The sequence below is a fragment of the Prinia subflava genome, chromosome 2, assembly GCF_021018805.1.
Source record: "Prinia subflava isolate CZ2003 ecotype Zambia chromosome 2, Cam_Psub_1.2, whole genome shotgun sequence".
Lineage (NCBI taxonomy): Eukaryota > Metazoa > Chordata > Aves > Passeriformes > Cisticolidae > Prinia > Prinia subflava.
In genome coordinates this window covers 45,509,778-45,528,464 of record NC_086248.1, presented here as the reverse complement: position 1 = coordinate 45,528,464, position 18,687 = coordinate 45,509,778, and the positions used below count along the sequence as shown (strand labels likewise).

Here is an 18,687-nt window from a genome sequence, read left to right as displayed (position 1 = left end):
TAGAGTGATTGAGTGTCCTTCAAGCTAGACTCCTGTAAAGGGGTGTATTTGGAGCTATGCTTGAAAAATCTCTCAGAAACTGTTAAATGTAGCTGTCTAGAGTTTAAAGCTAGTGGGCTGAAGTGTCTTAGAGCATAGTTCCTCATGCTGTCCAGTTTTTGTAATGAGATATAAAATACTGTCCATAAGAAAAAACCCCAGTTATTATTTGGCTCACTCCTTCCCCTTTGCCTCAGGGTAACAATTTAAATAATAAACTGTACTCTGAGGACTGGCACTCAATACTAATGTATGCTAAAATAGGGCTTAGTGCAGAGAGGAACCTTCCTTCCTCCTCTGAACTACTGGTCAGCTCTTCACAGAATCACGGAATCACAGAACATGCTGAGTTGGAAGAGACCCACAATAATCATTGAGTCCAGTTCCTGGCACTGCCCAGGACCATCCCCAAGATCACCGTGTCCTGGAGAGCATTGTCCAAATGCTTCTTGAACTCTGTCAGGCTTGGTGCTGTGACCACTTCCCTAGGAAGCCTGTGCCAGTACCCAACCACTGTGGCACTCAACCCAGTGAAGTGTCTTTTCCTGATATCCAACCTAACCCTCCCCTGACACAACTTCAGGCTATTCCCTCAGGCCCTGTCACTGGTCTCCAGAGAGGAGAGATCAGTGTCCACCCCTCCTCTTCCCCTCACAAGGATGTCGAAGACTGCAATGAGGTCTCCCCTCAGTCTCCTTCAGGCTAAACAGACCAAGTGACCTCAGCTGCTCCTCATACAGCTTCCCCTCAAGATGGTTCACCATCTCTGTTGCCCTCAATTGAACACTCTCTAATAGTTCGATTCCTTCCTTATATGGTAGCACCCAAAACTGCCCCAGCACTGGAGGTGAGGCCACCCCAGTGCAGAGCAGAGCAGGACAATCCCTCCCTCGCCCGGCTGTGATGCTGTGCCTGGTGCACCCCAGGACACGCTTGGCCCTCCTGGCTGCCAGGGCACTGCTGCCTCATGTTCCATTTGCCATTGACCAGGACTCCCAGGTCCCTTTCTGCAGCGCTGCTTTCCAGCCTCTCATTCCCCAAGCTGTCTGTGCATCCAGAGTTGCCCCATCCCAGGTGCAGAATCTGGCACTTTCTCTAAATGAAATTCGTATGGTTGGTGATTGCCCAGTCCTCTGATTTGTCGAGGTCTCTCTGCTGGGTCTCCCCTCCCTGCCCTCAGGGGAGTCAACAGCTCCTCTAAGTTTTGTACCATCTGTGCCCTTGCTCAGTATCCCTTCCAAGGGATATCTCAGTATCCTGCATCCAAGTCATTTATGAAGGTATTGAAGAGCACAGGGCTGAGGATGGAGCCCTGTGGGAAACCCATCAGTGACAGGCCTCCAGTCCAATTTCATCCCTGTTCCCTGTAGCCCTTTGTGCCTGAGTGCTGAGCCAGTTGCTCACCCATGGCATGATGTGTTTATCCAGCTGTGTGCCTGGCATTTTGTCCAGGAGGATACTGTGAGAGACAGTATTGAAAGCTTTACTGACATTAAAAAAGATTACATCAGTTGGCATTCCTTGGTCAGCTAGGTAGAGTCTTACCTTGTCATACAAGGAAATCAGGTTTGATAAAGCAGGACTCTTCTCTCCTGAAACCATATAGGGCACAGTCCTGCTTATCAAAACTGACCTCCTTGTATAACAAGGTAGCCCAGCATATGGACAAAGCATTTAGATCATAGAATACCTGTGCCAAGGACACAGTGCCAACCATGCCACACCGGGGCTATCCCCAGGATGTGCCACTTCAGGTTGTGTGCCACACTAGCCAAATTTGTCACTGTCTGGAGTTTCATCAGTATCTCACGGTCTGAGAAATGGGAAGTTGACAGCAGCTGGGCATGTTTGTTGTGTCTTCTTTTACAAAAGCCTGATCCTTCTGATTATCAGGATCCTTTGGAGTCAGGAACTTTCTGAAATATCAGACTTGATATTTTGGCTTGGCACCAGTAGTCAAAGTGCTTATCTGTACTGTGGGTAATGCTAGTAGAAGTAGACTTGGTCCCTTTGAAAACTTTTGTAATGTAATCCCACAAAGTTGATAGGGGACACTAATGTGCCGCTTAAATTCTTGCAGCATACAACCCCCGGAGCTCGGAGCCGGTGCGGCAGATGTACAGGAAGAAGCTGTTGCAGTTCGTGGAGCACTGCAAACTCATCCCGTACCTGGGGACTGTCATGATGGGCCCGTATAAGGAGCCAAGAGATCGACCCCTTGGCTTTGATGACAGGCTGGAGACTTTTCTTTCCCTGAAAGGCACCCGCCCCACTTTTGTGTGAACCCTGTATTTCTACTGATTAACACATAGAGTGTTCATCAGGCACCAGCATGGATGCAACATGGCCTGTGAACATCACGCGTTCTCAGGCCAGTTTTTTAACTATGAAATCTTAGAAATAAAATCTTTTGTCTGAAGCTGAGAGATATATAGCTACTAGAGAGCGTCCAAAGGAAGGCTATGATGATAGTGAAGGGCCTTGAGGGGAAGCCATATGAGGAACAGCTGAGGTCACTTGGTCTGTTCAGCCTGGAGGAGACATCTCATTGCAGTCTACAACTTCCTTGTGAGGGGAAGAGGAGAGGCAGGCATTGATCTCTTCTCTGTGGAGACCAGTGACAGGACCCGAGGGAATGGCTTGAAATTGTGCCAGGGGAATATTAGCTTCAATATTAGGAAAAGGTTTTTCACCCAGACGGTGGTTGGGCATTAGAACAGACTCCCCAGGGAAGTGGTCACAGCACCAAGCCTGACAGAGTTCAAGAAGCATTTGGACAATGCTGTCCAGGACGTGGTGTGATTTTGGGGACTGTCCTGGGGCAGGGCCGGGAGCTGAAAGCGGATGATGCCTGCCAGCCCCTTCGCACCGGGCTCTTCTGTGCCTCAAGCCCCGCCCGTGGTGCGCTCACTGCGGCAGCGCAGGCGCGGCGCCAGCCCCGGCCCGGAAGTGCAGCGGAGGCGGCGGCGAGCGGTGAGTGCCGGGGCAGGGCGGGCGGCAGCCGGGCCGGGTGCTCCGGGCCCGCTCCCTGCTCCTGCCCCACGAGGGACGAGCGGCCTTCCCCTGAGGGGCGGCCCGAAGGGCTCGCACGGTGCTCGGGGGGCGGCGACCCGCGGTGCCCTTGGCTGTGCCCGTGTCGAGGCCCGGCGCCCGCCGTGCGCTGCCCCCCGGGTCACCTCCCGGGGCTCCTGAGCCCTTCCACGGCTGGAGCGGAGTGTGGATGCGAACGCACTGCCGGCAGCGTGCGGCCTTCTGCTGGAGTACAGCCTCACTCTCTGATGGGGAGGGGTTTTAGGGAAGGCGGGTGGTTCGGATTTTGCAGTCAGAATACTAATAACCTACTGGTTAACCACCGAAGTCCTTCAAGTGATCAGAGCTCACAAAGTACCGCTGCCTTATCTGGATCAAGTGTGGATGGTAGAGGATGCCTGCAGGCAGAGTTGGCAGCAGCCGTGCAGGAATTCTTGTAATGCGGGATAAGGCAGATTGGGTCACACCTGCAGCTGTTCTTTGAGGTGCTCCATCAACAATTATCAGGTTCACATGCTCCAGAAATGAAAGCTCCCAGATAGAACAATTTGACTCCGCCACCGTGAACTATGCTACCGTGAACTATTTGGTAGATGATTACGGCTAAAGAATCCCCTTTTCACCACCTCAGTGGCATTTAGGTTTCATCTGTAGATAGTGTCTGCTGTTTCATGGAGCTTTTGCTCAGGTGATTAAAACTGCTGGAATAACTAAATACAAATAGGCAGATTTATAGGTGTTTGCTATGATACTTGGATAAATTAGGATATAACAGGTAGCTAATCTGTTTTATCTTTGGTTTAGCTGAGCTTTGTAAATAGGACATTTTTGGCATATCTCTTACATAATATTTGGTGGATTCTTCTGAAATTGCTGGATTTTTTTGTTTGTTATTAATTTTTGCAAATTTACTATCAAAGAAGTCTAGCAAGTTAAATTGATTGTTAGTAGATACCTTAATGAACCCTGTAGTCGACATAACCCTTCAAAACACTGCTGTTTTCTGTGTTTGTATTGCCTACCTTCTTACACCAAAGCTTAGTAAAGTTAAAAGTGTTAAAGTGTTAAACAAGTGAAAGTGTTAAAAAAGAGGAATTTTCAGAAGGATAGGTGGGGGTAAAAGAAATCATGAAGTGCTGCCACACTGATACCAGTGAAATTTTATCATTTATTACAGGATTTCCTAACCTTGTCCTTGAGTAAACTGCACTGATCAAACTGCAGTTGACCTTTTTGTTTCCCCTGTGGTGGGTTGGTGCTGGCTGGACACCAATGCCCACCAGAGTTGCTCCGTCACGCCCTCCTGAGGTGGACAGGGGACAGGGAATATAATAGAAGCTCATGGGTTGAGATAGGACAGAGAGAGATCACTCACCAGTTTCCAGCACAGGCAAAACAGACTTGACTTGAGGAAATTACTTTATTGTCAATGAGATCACTGTTGGATAATAAGAAATAAACCCAAATCTTTAAGCAGCTCACCCCACCTCTCCCTTCTTTCCAGGCTCAGCTTTAGTCCGAGTTTTCTTTACGTCCTCCCTCCAGCAGTGCAGGGGGATGGAGAGTGGGGGCTGCAGTCAGTTCATGGCACATTGTCTCTGATTCTCCTCACACTCTTCACCTGCTCCAGTGTGGGGTCTCTCTGACAGGAGACAGTCCTTCTTCCACGAACTACTTTAGCCTGAGTCCTTCCCATGGGCTGCAGTTCTTCACAAAAAGCTCCAGCTTGGCTCCCCTTCGATCCTGAAGGTGCAGTCCTTCAGGAAGAGCCTGCTCCAGCCTGGGGCCTCCATGGGGGTCACAAGCCCTGCTGGCAAACCTGCTGCAGTGTGGGCTTCTCTCCCCATGAGGCCATAGGTCCTGCCAGGAGCTTGCCCCACCACAGGCTTCCCACAGGCTCCCAGCCTCTTTCAGGCATCCACTCGCTCTGGTGTGGGATCCTGCAGGGGCTGCAGGGGGATCTGTGCTCCACCATGGATCTCCACAGGCTGCAGGGGCACAGCTGCCTCACCATGGTCTGCACCAGGGGGTGGGGGGAATCTCTGCTCTGGCACCTGGAGCACGTCCTGCCCCTCCTTCTCCCTGACCTTGGTGTCTGCTTTATGTGGGCTGCTCTTCCCACATATTCTCACTCCTCTCTCCAGCTGCAGTTGTGCACATTTCTGTCCCCCTTATTAAATCTGTTATCCCAGAGGTGATTCCACCATCCGCTATTGGGCTCAGCCTTGGCCAGCAGTGGGTTCATCGTGGTGACGGCTCTGTAAGACACTGGGGAAGCTTCTGGCAGCTTCTCATGGAAGCCACCCCTGCAGCTGCCCAGCTACCAAAACATTGCCATGCAAAGCCAGTGCTGTACTAAGGCGCTGTGACCAAGCAGTTGTTTCTGTCTGATAGTTTTAGTTTCAGAAGCTAGGTTAGCAGTTTCTTTAGATAATACAGAGTTCACAGTCCATCAGAGATAAAAAAATGATAGGCAATAATTCTGATCTAAAAAACTATCTGTAGTCCTTTCATAGGATTTAAAAATACTTTTTGAAGAAATTCCATGTCAGCAATAGTGTCCATTTTTCAACAGTTCAGAGGATTCAGAATTGCTTTAGAAACTCTTGAACTCTGTTACTGTTATAACAAATAATAGTTGTGTCTTATAATGCCTATTGTTATAATGCCCACTGTTAAAATAAGTCTTTACTAAAGCTGTTCTGTTTTTCTAGGCACCTCCTTTAATATTCATAATTAAAATGGCAAAAACAACTGATCCTTCTGAGAAACTGATCATCCATTCCAAAGCTCACAAAGATACCATTCTAGCTAATTTTGAGGAACAAAGAAAAAAGGATTTTCTTTGTGACATTACTCTGATAGTGGAGGATGTGCAATTCAGAGCCCATAAAGCTTTGCTGGCTGCCAGCAGTGAATATTTCTCAATGATGTTTGTAAATGAGGGTGAAATAGGGCAGTCAATTTACATGTTGGAGGGAATGGTTGCAGACACCTTTGGAGTTCTGCTAGAATTTATCTACACTGGTTGCCTCTGTGCCAGTGAGAAGAGTACAGAACAAATCCTGGCTACTGCACAGCTGCTGAAAGTGACTGACTTGGTATGGGCCTGTACAGACTACCTGGAAAGCCGCAGCCCAGGCAGTGTATTGCCAGCTCCAGCTGAAAGTGGAGCCTCTGTTTTTGCAAGTGACAGGAAAAATTACGATCCACCAAAGCGAAAACGAGGGCGACCAAGGAAAATCAAGGTTGTCCAAGAAGAAGAAGAAGAAGAAGAATCGGGAGCAAATTCTGCCGAAGATGGGCAGCTGAGAGAGAACAACTCCATGCAAAATGAGCAAAATTATATGAAAGAAGACACTGAAGTAGAAGAAACAGTTGCCAGTGAACAGGCTTCAGTGACAAAAGATGGAGAAGAAACTGAACCTGCTTGTGGCTCAGAGGCTGCTCTTGATCTGTCAGCTGAGAAAGATGAAAACTACGATCCCAAATCTGAAGAAATACAGAGCACTCAGAGCCGTTACAGCAAACGCAGAATAAGGAGATCAATCAAACTAAAAGATTATAAACTTCTTGGGGATGAGGATGAGAAAGGACTGGCAAACAGAACTGATGGAAAAAGAAAACGTGTGGGTTCTGAAGCTCGTTGTAAAGACTGTGGCAAAGTATTTAAGTGTAATCACTTCTTGGCTGTTCATCAGCGAAGCCATACAGGTAGGCCTTCAGAGACTGCTGCTTTTGCATTAGGTTTAGTGATGTTGCCAAATGTGACTGTTGAAGTGCTGATTGTTGACTACAGCAGGAATTTCCAAAATAGCATGCTGTTCCAAATTACAGTGTGTTCTGTGTTTCCTGTTTTATTCTTGTCAGCAGATCTCAGAACCTTTGTGTCTCACCTAGACTTCAGTGTACTTAATTTCATTGTTTAAGCACTGAATTATATGGCAATAGCTAAAGAATTATTTTATTCCTGTGTGAAGCTTGTCTCTTTACCACTAATCAAGACTAATTTTTTCAGTAGCTACAACACAGCAGTGCATCTCACTATCAGCTTAGAATTTTTAGTGAGAAACGATGGATCTTTGCCTAAAAATGTCATCTTTTGCTTTCAGGGGAGCGTCCTTTTAAATGCAGTGAGTGTGGGAAAGGTTTCTCCCAGAAACATTCTCTTCAAGTCCATGAGCGGATGCACACCGGGGAGCGGCCATACACGTGCACCATCTGCAGTAAGGCTCTGACAACCAAGCATTCTCTTCTGGAGCACATGAGCCTACATTCAGGTAAATGCTTCAAGGCAAATGTAGCTCTCTGCTGCAAGAATTTGCCTTTCTGGAAAAAAGGTACTTCCGCTCCGTCCTGTGTGTGCTGGTGTCACATTCCACTGAGGGAAACTGTGAGGAGTTCTTTTAAAAATGGATGGCGAGGAATGAAATATTGTCAAATGAGACAAACATTGTATCTGAGAACCGTTTATTGGTAATGAGGAAACAAAAATGAAAAGGAGTTATCCTTCTAAAGAGAGCTAGAAAAGACAGAACAAGAGGAAGAAAAATGGGAAAGGAATGGGGGGAGAGAGAGGGGAGACAGAGATAAAAGGAGAGCTTTAGCACTGGAGGTCAGGGAGTGCCTGATGTCCATGAGATGTGGGGTGTGCACGCTGCCTGCCTGTACACGGCTCCTGCGGTGACAGGCAGGCAGACACAAGGTGACGGGAGATCAGGCAGGAGGTCCAGAGCCCTGGACCAGAACCCTGGACACAGTCATGGTGAGGATCGCAGCAGAGGGCAGGGTTGGACACAGGGCTCGGGCAGGGATGCTGGGACAAAGCAGGCGGAGAGTTGGTCAGGGACACTGTGAGGCAGGACAGATGTGAGGGCGAGCAAGAGCTAGTGAGGGCAGGAGAGCCAAAAGGCAGGCTGGGGCCAGGGCAGAAAGCATAAGACTCAAAAAGCCTTGACTCAAAAGCAAGTTTCAAGAGGCCCCTTGAATCACCAAGGCTCAAAAGCAAAAGCACAGTCTCAAAAAAACCTCAAGCCAAAGGCCCAACTCAAAAAGCAAGTTCAAAAAGCCCTGGGGCTTGTGACCAGTCTTTTCATGCCCCTGGCTCCTCCCAAAGTCTGCCTGCTGACAGGAGACCATTGGCCCAGTCCACTGTCCCAGTGCAGTCTATTGGTAGAGACCTTCTGCCATCTGACTGGAGAGTGTCTCTGGCATGCAGTGTCTTCGGTGTTCCCCTGCTGACTGCCTGTCCCGTGTGAGACATGAACTGGTTGCCAGGAAAAGTCTCCCCAGAGACAAGGCTTTCCTCCATCTTCTCCTAGCTGCCTCCTGGACGTGGCACATGTGCAACTCCTCCCCCATGTGCCTCTGACAACCATTGTTGAGAAAATCAAAACTGAATTGGCTCTTCACAGCTGGCTTGTGTATTTTATTTATTTCCTTACACTTGCTTTGGATGTGGCTTACATTTTAATAAGTGATTCTCTCCACAGGGCAGAAGGCTTTTACCTGTGATCAGTGTGGGAAATACTTCAGCCAGAAGAGACAGCTCAAGAGTCACTATCGACTACACACAGGTATAACAAGTTTGGGGTGAGGACCTGGCTTACTGTCCATGCTGATTTCTCTTCCTAAAGATTGACTTAGGCTGAAAGTTCTTCCTCAGTGATGTATTCAGTCTCTGCTACCTTGATGTATCCTATCTTGGTATAACAGTGGATAGGGTGAAAAAGACATAATGATATATAGTTAATGAAATGTGTAGACAAATATTTAATTGAGAAGGGTTCTTGATTAAAAATTAGTAACACTGTATTTGACATACAGCTTGATTATTTTAGCCTTGCTGTCCATGCTACATAAAAACTGGGAATTGTATAAACAATTGTGTCTGCTGCCTGGTGTGCGAATTGCATTGTAGTTGCCCACTACTTTGGACTTAGTAAGGGCATACAAGCTTTAGGAAGTGTTCTTCTCAATTCTGGAACAAGATACAGATACACACAGAGGAAGTGGTAGAGCAAATCAGCATTTACAAAGCTTCAAGAGAAGGTGGTTTTGGGCAGGAGCAGGTGTCAATCCCCTCTTTTCCTGTGGTAATACTAAATTGAGAAATAGGAGTGTGACAGTTAAGATAGGGAGGAGGCAGTGAATCACCTTTTGTTTTATCTCTATATTATATCAAAGTGGTTATTTTACAGGAAAGTGCTTTAACAAAGATCACTGAAGAGATACAGGGATCACTTATGCACTGACACTTTTTTTGTTGTTGCGACAAGGCCGTTCGCTGCCGGAATGTAACCTGTGTCGTCGCAAATTCATGGATGCGGCGCAGCTAAAGAAACACCTAAGAACACATACAGGTAATGTTGTATCCTGGGTTTTGTGGGGTTTGTTTTTTCTTGAAGTTACATGGACAAAACAATATTAGGCAAATTAGACTTGTCTCTGTGGAATGAATTTCTGCTCTACTTGTACGTAATGATGCCTGTGTTGCTAATGAAGAGATTTGACATCAAGAATGCAGGAACACAAAAACGCTTGTGTTACAGCATCACAGAAGCAGTGTCTATTACAGGAAGAGGGCTTTTTTTCCTCACTTTTATAAAACCTACAGCAGAAAATGCCAGTTAGCTTTCCTGTGATACAATCGTGGACTGAGAATTCAGTTTGTTGGGAGAGTTGTATCCAGCATGTGTCGAGCTTGCAGTGAGCTGACAAGTAACAGAAAGTGTGTGTTCTAAATGAGTTGAACACCTCGATCTGTGAGGGATGGGTGCTTTCAAAAAGTGCTGTGACCAGAAAAATAATTATTTCCATATAGCTTTTTACTGTGGTGTAATAAAGCAGATGTTGAGAGGAGATGGGCTGGGAGGGGTGATTTAATGCAAGTGCGTCAGAGGGTGTTTTAAGAGATTTACAGGGCAAGCTGGTAATGAATCACTGGATAACACAGATAAAAATGTTGACCTATCCTCTCATAATAACAAGGCATAAACTTCATAAAATACTTTCCTTTGAAGAGTGAATTCATAAGGTGACGTGTGAATAATTTTGTCTTTTAAAGTAACTAGAAACAGTGGCAAATGTTTCCTCACAAAATCAAATTATTCTTAAGCATGTTGCTTGCAGTTGTAATACATAACTCAGTCTCAAGCATACTTATCTCGTTCATTTCCTCCTCTTTTCTAAGTGAAAATAACACAGCTTTAAATGCTGAGGTCAAAACTTGTGCTTCTGGGAGTTTTTGGTTATCCAGAACAGTATTAGCATGTGATATTTACATAATTTTGTATTGAGAAGAACACAGTATTAATGCACACAAGGGTTTTGTATCTGAAGCTGATACAGCTTTCTAAATGTAGTGGGAAATGAGTTTGGGGTGGGAAATGAGAAGAGGAAGCTTACTAGCAAGGTAAGTTACAAAAATTTATGAGCTAAGCTGAGTTTTAGCAGAAACTGGCTTGCAATATATTTTGCTTCTAGAAAAGACAGGCAAGATACCAGTATTATGTAGAAATAATAATTGATCTGTCCCGTTTCAAAAGCAATGTAAAATTCCAAGGTATTTGTGGGACAAGTGTTAACATAGTATTGGGGGTTAGATTTGCTTCTTTTTCAAACCAAGACACACAGATACAACTGTTCTCCTTTAGCAGCAGTTTGATAACACCGAGTCATAATAATATAGCCTACTTGGGAAGTTACTCCTGTTTTCAGTAGTAAGCTGGGACTGGATGACAAGAGGTCCCTTCTGACAAATGTTTCTTGTTCTCTCATCCTTTATCCATGCCCTCCAAAGCCACATGAAAGCTGGTAAGCATTGCAGTTCTATGCTAAATGGGAAGCTTCCTTGGAAACTGGCTGCTGCCCAATCCCTGGGTTTGGTGTGCTTTGATGGTGTGAATTACCACAGTGGTGATCTGGATAATTGTGTCTGGTGTCTTAAAGAACCTCAGTGCTACAAGGATTTGTTATGGTGTGAATTAGGATTTGCTTTGGTTGGGTAGTGTCTGTTTCTTGTGAACCTTCGTACAGTTAAATTTGGCCTCTCTGCTTCTACTCAGTTAGACATCAGAATTCCAAATGCACTGAAAAAAAAACCCCAACAAATAAACAAAAATCCCCAAACAAACTCACATTTTATTTAACTCACAATAATTTAATTTTTTTCTAACTGGTGTTCCCAGAATATCATAGGCCTAGTGTGATGGAGCCTTATAGAAAGCCAGGCAAGTTGTTAAGATAATAGATTCATTTTCCAGCTTTGGAAGTTTGGGCTTACTCATCTGCAGGGTGCTGCATGTGAATGTGGCATTAATGCCAGGGTTCAGGGACAGCCTTTTTCAAAGTGTTTCTGTTCCACATGGAAAACCCACATCTGTGCCATAGGTACAGCTTTTTGTTGCTTTGGGGGCTTGGATCACCTAATTCTTCATCTTCAAAGGGGAGAAATGCTAGAGGTGTACATTTAAAATGTTATACCCTCATTTTGACTCGTGAGTTCATTCAGTTTTGGATATCTGCTGAACCATGGCAGAAGCGTGAGGAGCCAACAGTGCACACTTGATGCTGTGTATGGTAAAATACAAAATGTTTTTAATGTATGGATGGAAAGTGCTATTTAAAAAGGGAAGTCACATTTCTTTTTGATAGGTGAGAAGCCCTTCACTTGTGAGATTTGTGGCAAATCATTTACAGCTAAAAGTTCACTTCAGACTCACATTAGAATTCACAGGTAAAGTGTGTCTTATTTTCATTACATTTCTTAAAAGTGTAACTTCTAATTTTATAACTTGTATGTAGTGCTTGTTTAATTTTAGAATGGTCAGGACTTGTTTGCATTTTGAATGATTGTTTAAAACGTAACATTTTTGCTTAATCTATGTAAGGAAAAAGTTGGTAGTGGAAAGTACTAAAGTCCTAAATACTCATGTGCAAAGATACTGTACGAGTCTTTTTTGGTGTTTTGTGTCTGTTCACTGACAGTGTATTTACTGCTATATTATTTTTGTGAAAATTGTACTGTAAGTTTTGTTTGACAGCAGAAGAGTAGCCATGGTGTATCAAGGTTATTGGAGCATTCTCCTGCTTCCCTTATCCTGTCTCTAATAGCATTAGTTGTCTTTTACCCCTGTCAGTGCAATGCACTGCATAAAGACATGTTAGATTTTGAATCACTGGAGAACTGTTGTTTAAGAAAACATTTCCAGTAAAATTTCTTGTCCTTTTGACACAGGCAGCAAGTTAGGGTTTGGACACTTCTTTTTGTTTTTAAGCCCACACTGTTAATGAATGTTCTTAAAATGGTCAGTGCTAAGAATTGTGCAAAGTTGTTGCATTCTTGTCAAGGTTTAGCAGCGCGGAGCTTGTACCTCTGGTTTTATGAGAGGAAGGCAGTGATCTCTGTAGTTCTGTAGTATGTACTAATTGTACAGGTTGTGAAGTCAAATGGAAGTAATCAGGAGGTCAAATAGAGGATGTTTTTAATGAAACTACACTTTAAATACTTACAACTTAGAAAAACAATTTAATTGTTTAAGTATTTTGTTACAGAGTTTCAGAAAGCAGCATTGTCAAAGTGAATATTTTAATGGAACCAAATGCTTTCCTTTTGCAGAGGAGAAAAGCCATATTCTTGTGATATATGTGGAAAATCCTTCTCTGATTCCAGTGCTAAGAGAAGACACTGTATCTTACACACAGGCAAAAAGCCTTTCGCCTGCCCAGAATGTAATTTGCAGTTTGCCCGTCTGGACAACCTGAAGTCTCATTTGAAAATTCACAGCAAGGAGAAGCAGTTTCAGGAAGCCGGCGCCGCCTCGAGCACCAGCGTTCATCCGGAAGAAGTGAGAAGTATTCTCCAGCTGCAGCAGTACCAGCTTGCCACCTCGGGAGGGCAGGAAATTCAGCTGCTGGTTACAGATGCAGTACACAACATCAACTTCATGCCCAGCCACAATCAAGGCATCAGTATTGTGACTGCAGAAAATGCCCCCAGCATGACGACAGAGCAGGCTGCGAACCTCGCGCTCCTTGCGCAGCCACCACAGCAGCTGCAAAACTTACTGCTTTCAGCTCAGCAGGAGCAAGCAGAACAAATCCAAAGTATCAATGTGATTGCAAACCAAATAGAGGCTGCCCAGCCTGAACAAATGCATGTCATCACTCTTTCCAAGGAAGCGCTAGAACATCTCCATGCTCATCAAGGACAAAGTGAACAAATCCACTTGGCGGGATCTTCACATCCAGCTCAGCACGTGCAGCTGCCTCACGAATCAAGTCAGCAGTCTCACTCTAGCCATGATACAGTCCCTTCCCAGCAAGTCAGTGAAGAACAGAATCAAAGTGTACTTGTTTCTGAATCTCATCAGCAGCCTCTGTCAGTAAATGAGTCATCTCATGAGCATCCTATCCAAGGACAGGCTTTCTGAAATGCTTGTTTGTCAGCAGAGGGCTAGGCCAGACAATGCTTCTCATCCAGGCAGGGATTACATGTGTCACACTTTTTTTTGCAGCGTAAGCTAGCCAAAGATGCATTTCTTGGTGATTTTGGATGGATGACTCAGTTTTCCTTAACCATATTTATTTTAGACTATTTTGTTTTTCTGGATCGGTATTTCTTTACCACTTAGTCCATACCTCCCAAGCAATTAATGTGCCTCATATATATCTCTGCCTCCTGAGGAGATATTTAGCCCGTATTTGCATGTCCATGTGACTCTCCAGAGAAATTCACCTTGCTGGTAGGAGAACAGTGTTTAGGACATCTGCTGATCACAAAGTACCACTTCTCTGACAAACTTAACATTATACCTGAGCTACTGTCAAGCTTAAGACAACCAGTACTTTTAGCAAAGCTAACACCATATGTCTTATGTTTAACGAGCTTTCTCTCTGCAGGTTAATGTATAATTCTCTATGTAATCATTCCCTGAAGTGCATTATGAGTTACTGACTACCAAATTCATTTGGTTTGGGTTGAAACTGTTACAGCCTTTAACTGGCCCTGAATCTTCCCTCCTGTTTACTGTGTGCTGTACACATTTTGCTCCTCAGAAATGTTTAAGCCATTGCACTTGAGTAGTGGCAATGAGATGTGATGATTACACTGGAGAACTGAAACCCCCAAAGTTCTGCTCTGTTAGTTCTGCCACTCACTGTGTGACAGTGAGCAAGGTAGTTGACCTCTGTGCCTTATTTCGTCATCTGGTAAGTGGGGATAGTGTTCACACACTCTGCCAAGCACTTTGAAGAGCCCTTGATGTTGAAGGCACTGTCTATTGAAGTGCAGGATTCTCTTCCTGACAGGATTCTGTCTAAGCTTAGGAGCCACTGTATATTTAAAGTGTTATTTTTTTTACTTTTGAGAGAAGAAGGTAATCTTACTTTAATATATGTTAAGACTGGTAATTGTTTATGTGAGGATTCAAACAATGAAGAGTGTCACTTCAGAGCATAAGAAGTTACATAAATGGGGCACATCACTTAAAGTTGTACAACTATTTTTGTTGAATTAGATGTGTACAGATTGTTTTCAATGACTGACTGCTAACAAAAAAGATTTGACATTGTAATAAAATGTCTTGCCAAAATACTGCTTTCTGTTTTCAGGTTTGACTACTGGTAACACCTTTACATGGTTGGACTGGCATGTTAAAATCCAGATAAAATACCACTGTTAGTTAAAAGAACATGCTCAATTGTCAGTTCAGCTTTTAAATGTCATACTTATGATTTACATTGAAGTTTTATATTATAACAAACAAAAAATTCTAAAAAATGTGGTGAATTTAAAAGCAAAATTATCCACTTTTTTAATAAAATCCCGTGTTCCAAATCCAGACTACTTGGCCTGCTCCTGATTGCATGCTGCAGAAGTTTGGCTAAGTATCTCTGTGTCTTCAAACTGCTTAATCACTTTTATATAAATGGATCATGGTAAGGGTAGACAATGGGAATAAATCAACATGAAAAACTCCCACCAAATCCAAAAAGTAACAAGCCATCCCATAGCAAAGGTGTTTAGGCTTTTCACATTTCCTCTCAGAATGGAGAAGTAGAATTTGCATACTTTCTGCCACCAAAGTGAACCAGCACATTCTGTAGTTCTGCCTGAGAAGCTTGAAGTCTTGGTGTTGTAAGAGCAGATAAATAAATATAGTAAAGCCTGTTACAGCACTTACATCAATCTTGCTGATTAATTGTATAAGCTTACAGTAAATATTCAGTTTCATCCTGAAACTTCTGCATTTATCTAAAACATTGTACAGGGCAGCCAGACTACTGACTGGTCAGAAGTTTACAAGAACTTGCACAGAATTCATTGCCATATATTTATGAATCCTGAAATGCTTAGAAACAGGTTACAAGCTAAATTCTGAGGCTACCAGTAAAGGAACTGTTCAATACTTTCCTTCTTTTTTGAACTTTGTTTTGTTCGTTATGCAGTTTTACTTGCAGGATTCAGTTCCATGCTGCAGTTAAACACAGGATACTCCACACAGTGATTTCTCAGTGTTTTCCCTGTAATGAAAAACCCTGAAGTTTGGGGTTCAGAATTCTGTTTTGCTTTTCTGCAGATTATGAGGAAGAAGAAGAAACGAGCTGCTGTGAATAGCAGGGCAATGACTAATCCTGCACCCCGCATTGCTTAAGCTGTCAGCACATATTGTAGCTTGCACTCAAGAAGCTGGCGTGGCTTCTCATATCACAAATGTTGCTTTTTGGACACCATTTGCTTCCTTTCTCATGAATGCATTTCTGTTAAAAGATGAAAATGAATCCTTTTTCTGTGTGTGCATTTTTAAGGCTACAGCTTAAGTCTAGAATTGCTTTGAATTTGAAAGGAAACCCCTTCAGCTTTGTTTTTCAGTCCAGCTGCCACTAATAAGGATGTAGGGGGAAAATGCATCCCTTAGAAACTGTTTCAGAACAGCTCTCTAAGTATCTTTACTCCTTAGCCAGTAAACACCTTCTCTTTTTCTCACATAGACTAATCCTAGCAAATCCATCTCGCTGCTTTCTATGTTAAAATGAGATTAAGGTTTTAGACGTAAATGCAGGGCACTAAGAGGACTACAGAAAGATCTGGTTTTGTGAGCATTTAACACCATAGTGCGTTTCCTCTGCTCAATTTGTAAGTTACCCAGTGTAGTTGAACTCTAATAGGATTACACTTTTTTTTTTTTTTTCTAAATGCAAGTTTATCAGATTTTGGCTTTTTCTGAAGATTTTGGTTGGTTCTCCAGGCGCAAGTTGAAACAAATCCCCGAGAGGTAGGACAAACACATTCTGAGCCTGCATTTGCCTGTTGTGTGTGTAATTTCCTTGCTTGGCCTTCCAGTCCAGCATCTTGGGTTTTGATAAATGAATATCAGGGTATTTATTTCATATGAGCTGTAAAAGTAAATTACCTTGCCAATAGGAAAAGAAAGCACTACTAGGGATTGTACAGCAATTTTCTCTTAGCATCTAAGAGGAAAAGGAGAGGACTCTACCTCATCACAAACTCTTTCTAAATGAATGTCTATTCACAGGTTAAAATTAAGGATATTGAGCCTGGCATTGATCCTGCCAGTTGTTGAAGAAAGAGTTTTGCTTGCATTTCTTTCTTTGTGAAGGACTCATTTCAGTGTTGTAGCTGGTTAGTCATCGTGATGAAGGTCATGGTTGGTGTTTGCTAATACCTGTCCTGGTCTGCTTGTATGTGGGGTTTTTTCAGTCTTTTCCCACTTCACCTTAACTGTGAAAGCTAGTGTGGGATTCATTCCTAAGCACCAACCCAGTGTGAACACAGCAGCTGGGTACGCTTCCTGTCTCCCCATGTCTTCCAACTGTGCACAGACCGTGTCCCTGCCAGTGTCCTGTGTAAGTATCCTTATCCCAGAGAAGCCGAGCCTGAGCTGGGAGTGGCTGGGAGGAGGCCGGTTTGCACAGCAGGCGTGTCCCGGAGCACGGCAGCACCCAAGGGCCCTTCCTGGGCACGCTTATCTTCCCAAGGGCACAAGTCCATCTGTGCAGGCCTTCCTCCCACTCCTGCACTGCAGGTTCTTGCCAGGAGCAGACAAGGGAGAGGGAATGCCATACTCTCCAGAGCTATGATTTCAGGACCTCTTCTACTTATTTATTTGACACTAATCAGAGTCTGCTTCTTGCAGCTGCAGTCCCATGAGCTACAACTGTTCTCTGTGTTCTATCCCTTTTCAGATCCTCTGTAAAACATGGTGAACAATAAATGGTTTTCCACAGCAGAGAGACTACTGATTGTATCTGTCCCAAGCAATTCTTCCAAATGGAAAAACCCATCCAGGCATATTCTCAGCATCTCACTGTAGTATGCTTACTGCTCATTTCTGGCTAATATTTTAATCCTACCTAATTGAAAGTATCTTTGGAGTAGCAGGAAGCAGACTTTTGCTTTAGTTAGCAAACTTCCTACCCTGTCATGCAAATTTTTCTGACGTGAGGAAGAACTTTGCTGTGTGAGTGACTGAGTGTACTGCAACACATTGCCCAGAGAAGTTGTGGAGTCTCCCTCCCTGGAGATACTCAAGAATTGCCTGGACACAATCCTGTGCCATGTGCTCTGGGATGACCCTACTTGAACAGGGAGGTTGGACCAGATGACCCACTGTGGTCCCTTTCTACCTGACCCATTCTGTGATTCTGTGATTTTACTGGCCCTTCACCAAGATGTCTCTTGGTGACCCATAGCAGCTCTCCTTCAGTACCATCATGTGGGAGTCTCTCTCAAATATATAAGTATACAGATATATTTGTGTGTGTGCGTGTATGTATAATTTTTTTTTATTAACTTTGCTTTCTTTTCTGTTTATCAGTCCTTTTCAGAGGCTATTTTGGACTAAAAGGAACTGAAACAGCTGCAGCTGCACCAGGTGGAGAAGTTTGGACCAAGAAAACCCTCTAAGAATCACACAGAAGTAAAACTCTTGGGTCTTGTGTCAGAGTGTATGTGCACTCTTCAAAGGACTTCAAAGTTTCCAAGAGCATTGCTGCACAACCTTTGAAAGGCTTTCAGGATCATTGTTTAAAGGTGCTGCACAACCTCGTGTGCTTTCCATACTTTCTTCTTGGTAATCATTTTCCGCTCCAAACTGAATGCAGCACAGCACATCTGCCACAGCTGGCAAGCAGAACAGCACCAGCTAATTCACATCTAACTATTGCCACCCTCAGAACGTTCATCCTCATCTAAGCAGTACAAACAAGCCTGCAGAACCTTGTCACCCAGGTCAGGATTTTAATATATGTCCTTTTCATAACTGGCAACCTGTTTGAATAGAATTTAAATGTACGTGAATTACCAAGTGATGACAAAAGAAGTGGAGAAATAAAAACCAGAGCAAATTGAGACAAGTAATTGGTGATTCTTGGCATGTCTTTTTTATAAAAGAAACACCCAACATAAATTTTCAGAAAACAGTCCTGTGATGCTTGTTGGGCTAATCATTGCTTTTCTTTTTTACTTTGGTCAGTTGAACTATTACCAGTATGTTTATAGTTAATTCCCCTTCTTGCCCACAATGACAGTAAGAATGCCTCGAAATTATCAGTTAAAAAAAAAAATCAAAGAAAAAGGATTAATGGGAGCCAGTC

General features: G+C 43.8%; 2 protein-coding genes across 6 annotated transcripts in view; both read left to right on the top strand.

Annotated features, from left to right (window-relative positions):
- Window positions 1-2,458, top strand: part of AK9 (adenylate kinase 9) — a 58,960-nt gene extending 56,502 nt beyond the window's left edge. For all 4 annotated transcript variants that reach the window (XM_063389784.1, XM_063389783.1, XM_063389785.1 and 1 more), the window contains one exon: window positions 2,120-2,458. In XM_063389784.1, the coding sequence (XP_063245854.1) occupies window positions 2,120-2,322 (203 nt within the window). In that variant the 3' untranslated portion in view covers window positions 2,323-2,458. The remainder of the gene's footprint in view (window positions 1-2,119) is intronic.
- A 125-nt stretch (window positions 2,459-2,583) lies between these two features.
- ZBTB24 (zinc finger and BTB domain containing 24) lies at window positions 2,584-17,890 on the top strand. Of its 2 annotated transcripts, XM_063389789.1 has the most exons (7): window positions 2,584-3,012; window positions 5,784-6,783; window positions 7,182-7,349; window positions 8,562-8,645; window positions 9,348-9,431; window positions 11,725-11,806; window positions 12,689-17,890. In XM_063389789.1, exons 1-7 carry the CDS (start codon window positions 2,884-2,886, stop codon window positions 13,500-13,502), a joined length of 2,361 nt encoding a protein of 786 aa, XP_063245859.1. In that variant the 5' UTR covers window positions 2,584-2,883; the 3' UTR covers window positions 13,503-17,890. The 2 variants fall into 2 exon arrangements, with proteins under 2 accessions (XP_063245859.1, XP_063245861.1); XM_063389791.1 differs by lacking the exons at window positions 11,725-11,806; window positions 12,689-17,890 and having other exon boundaries at window positions 9,270-9,403.
- Window positions 17,891-18,687: the final 797 nt, after the last annotated feature.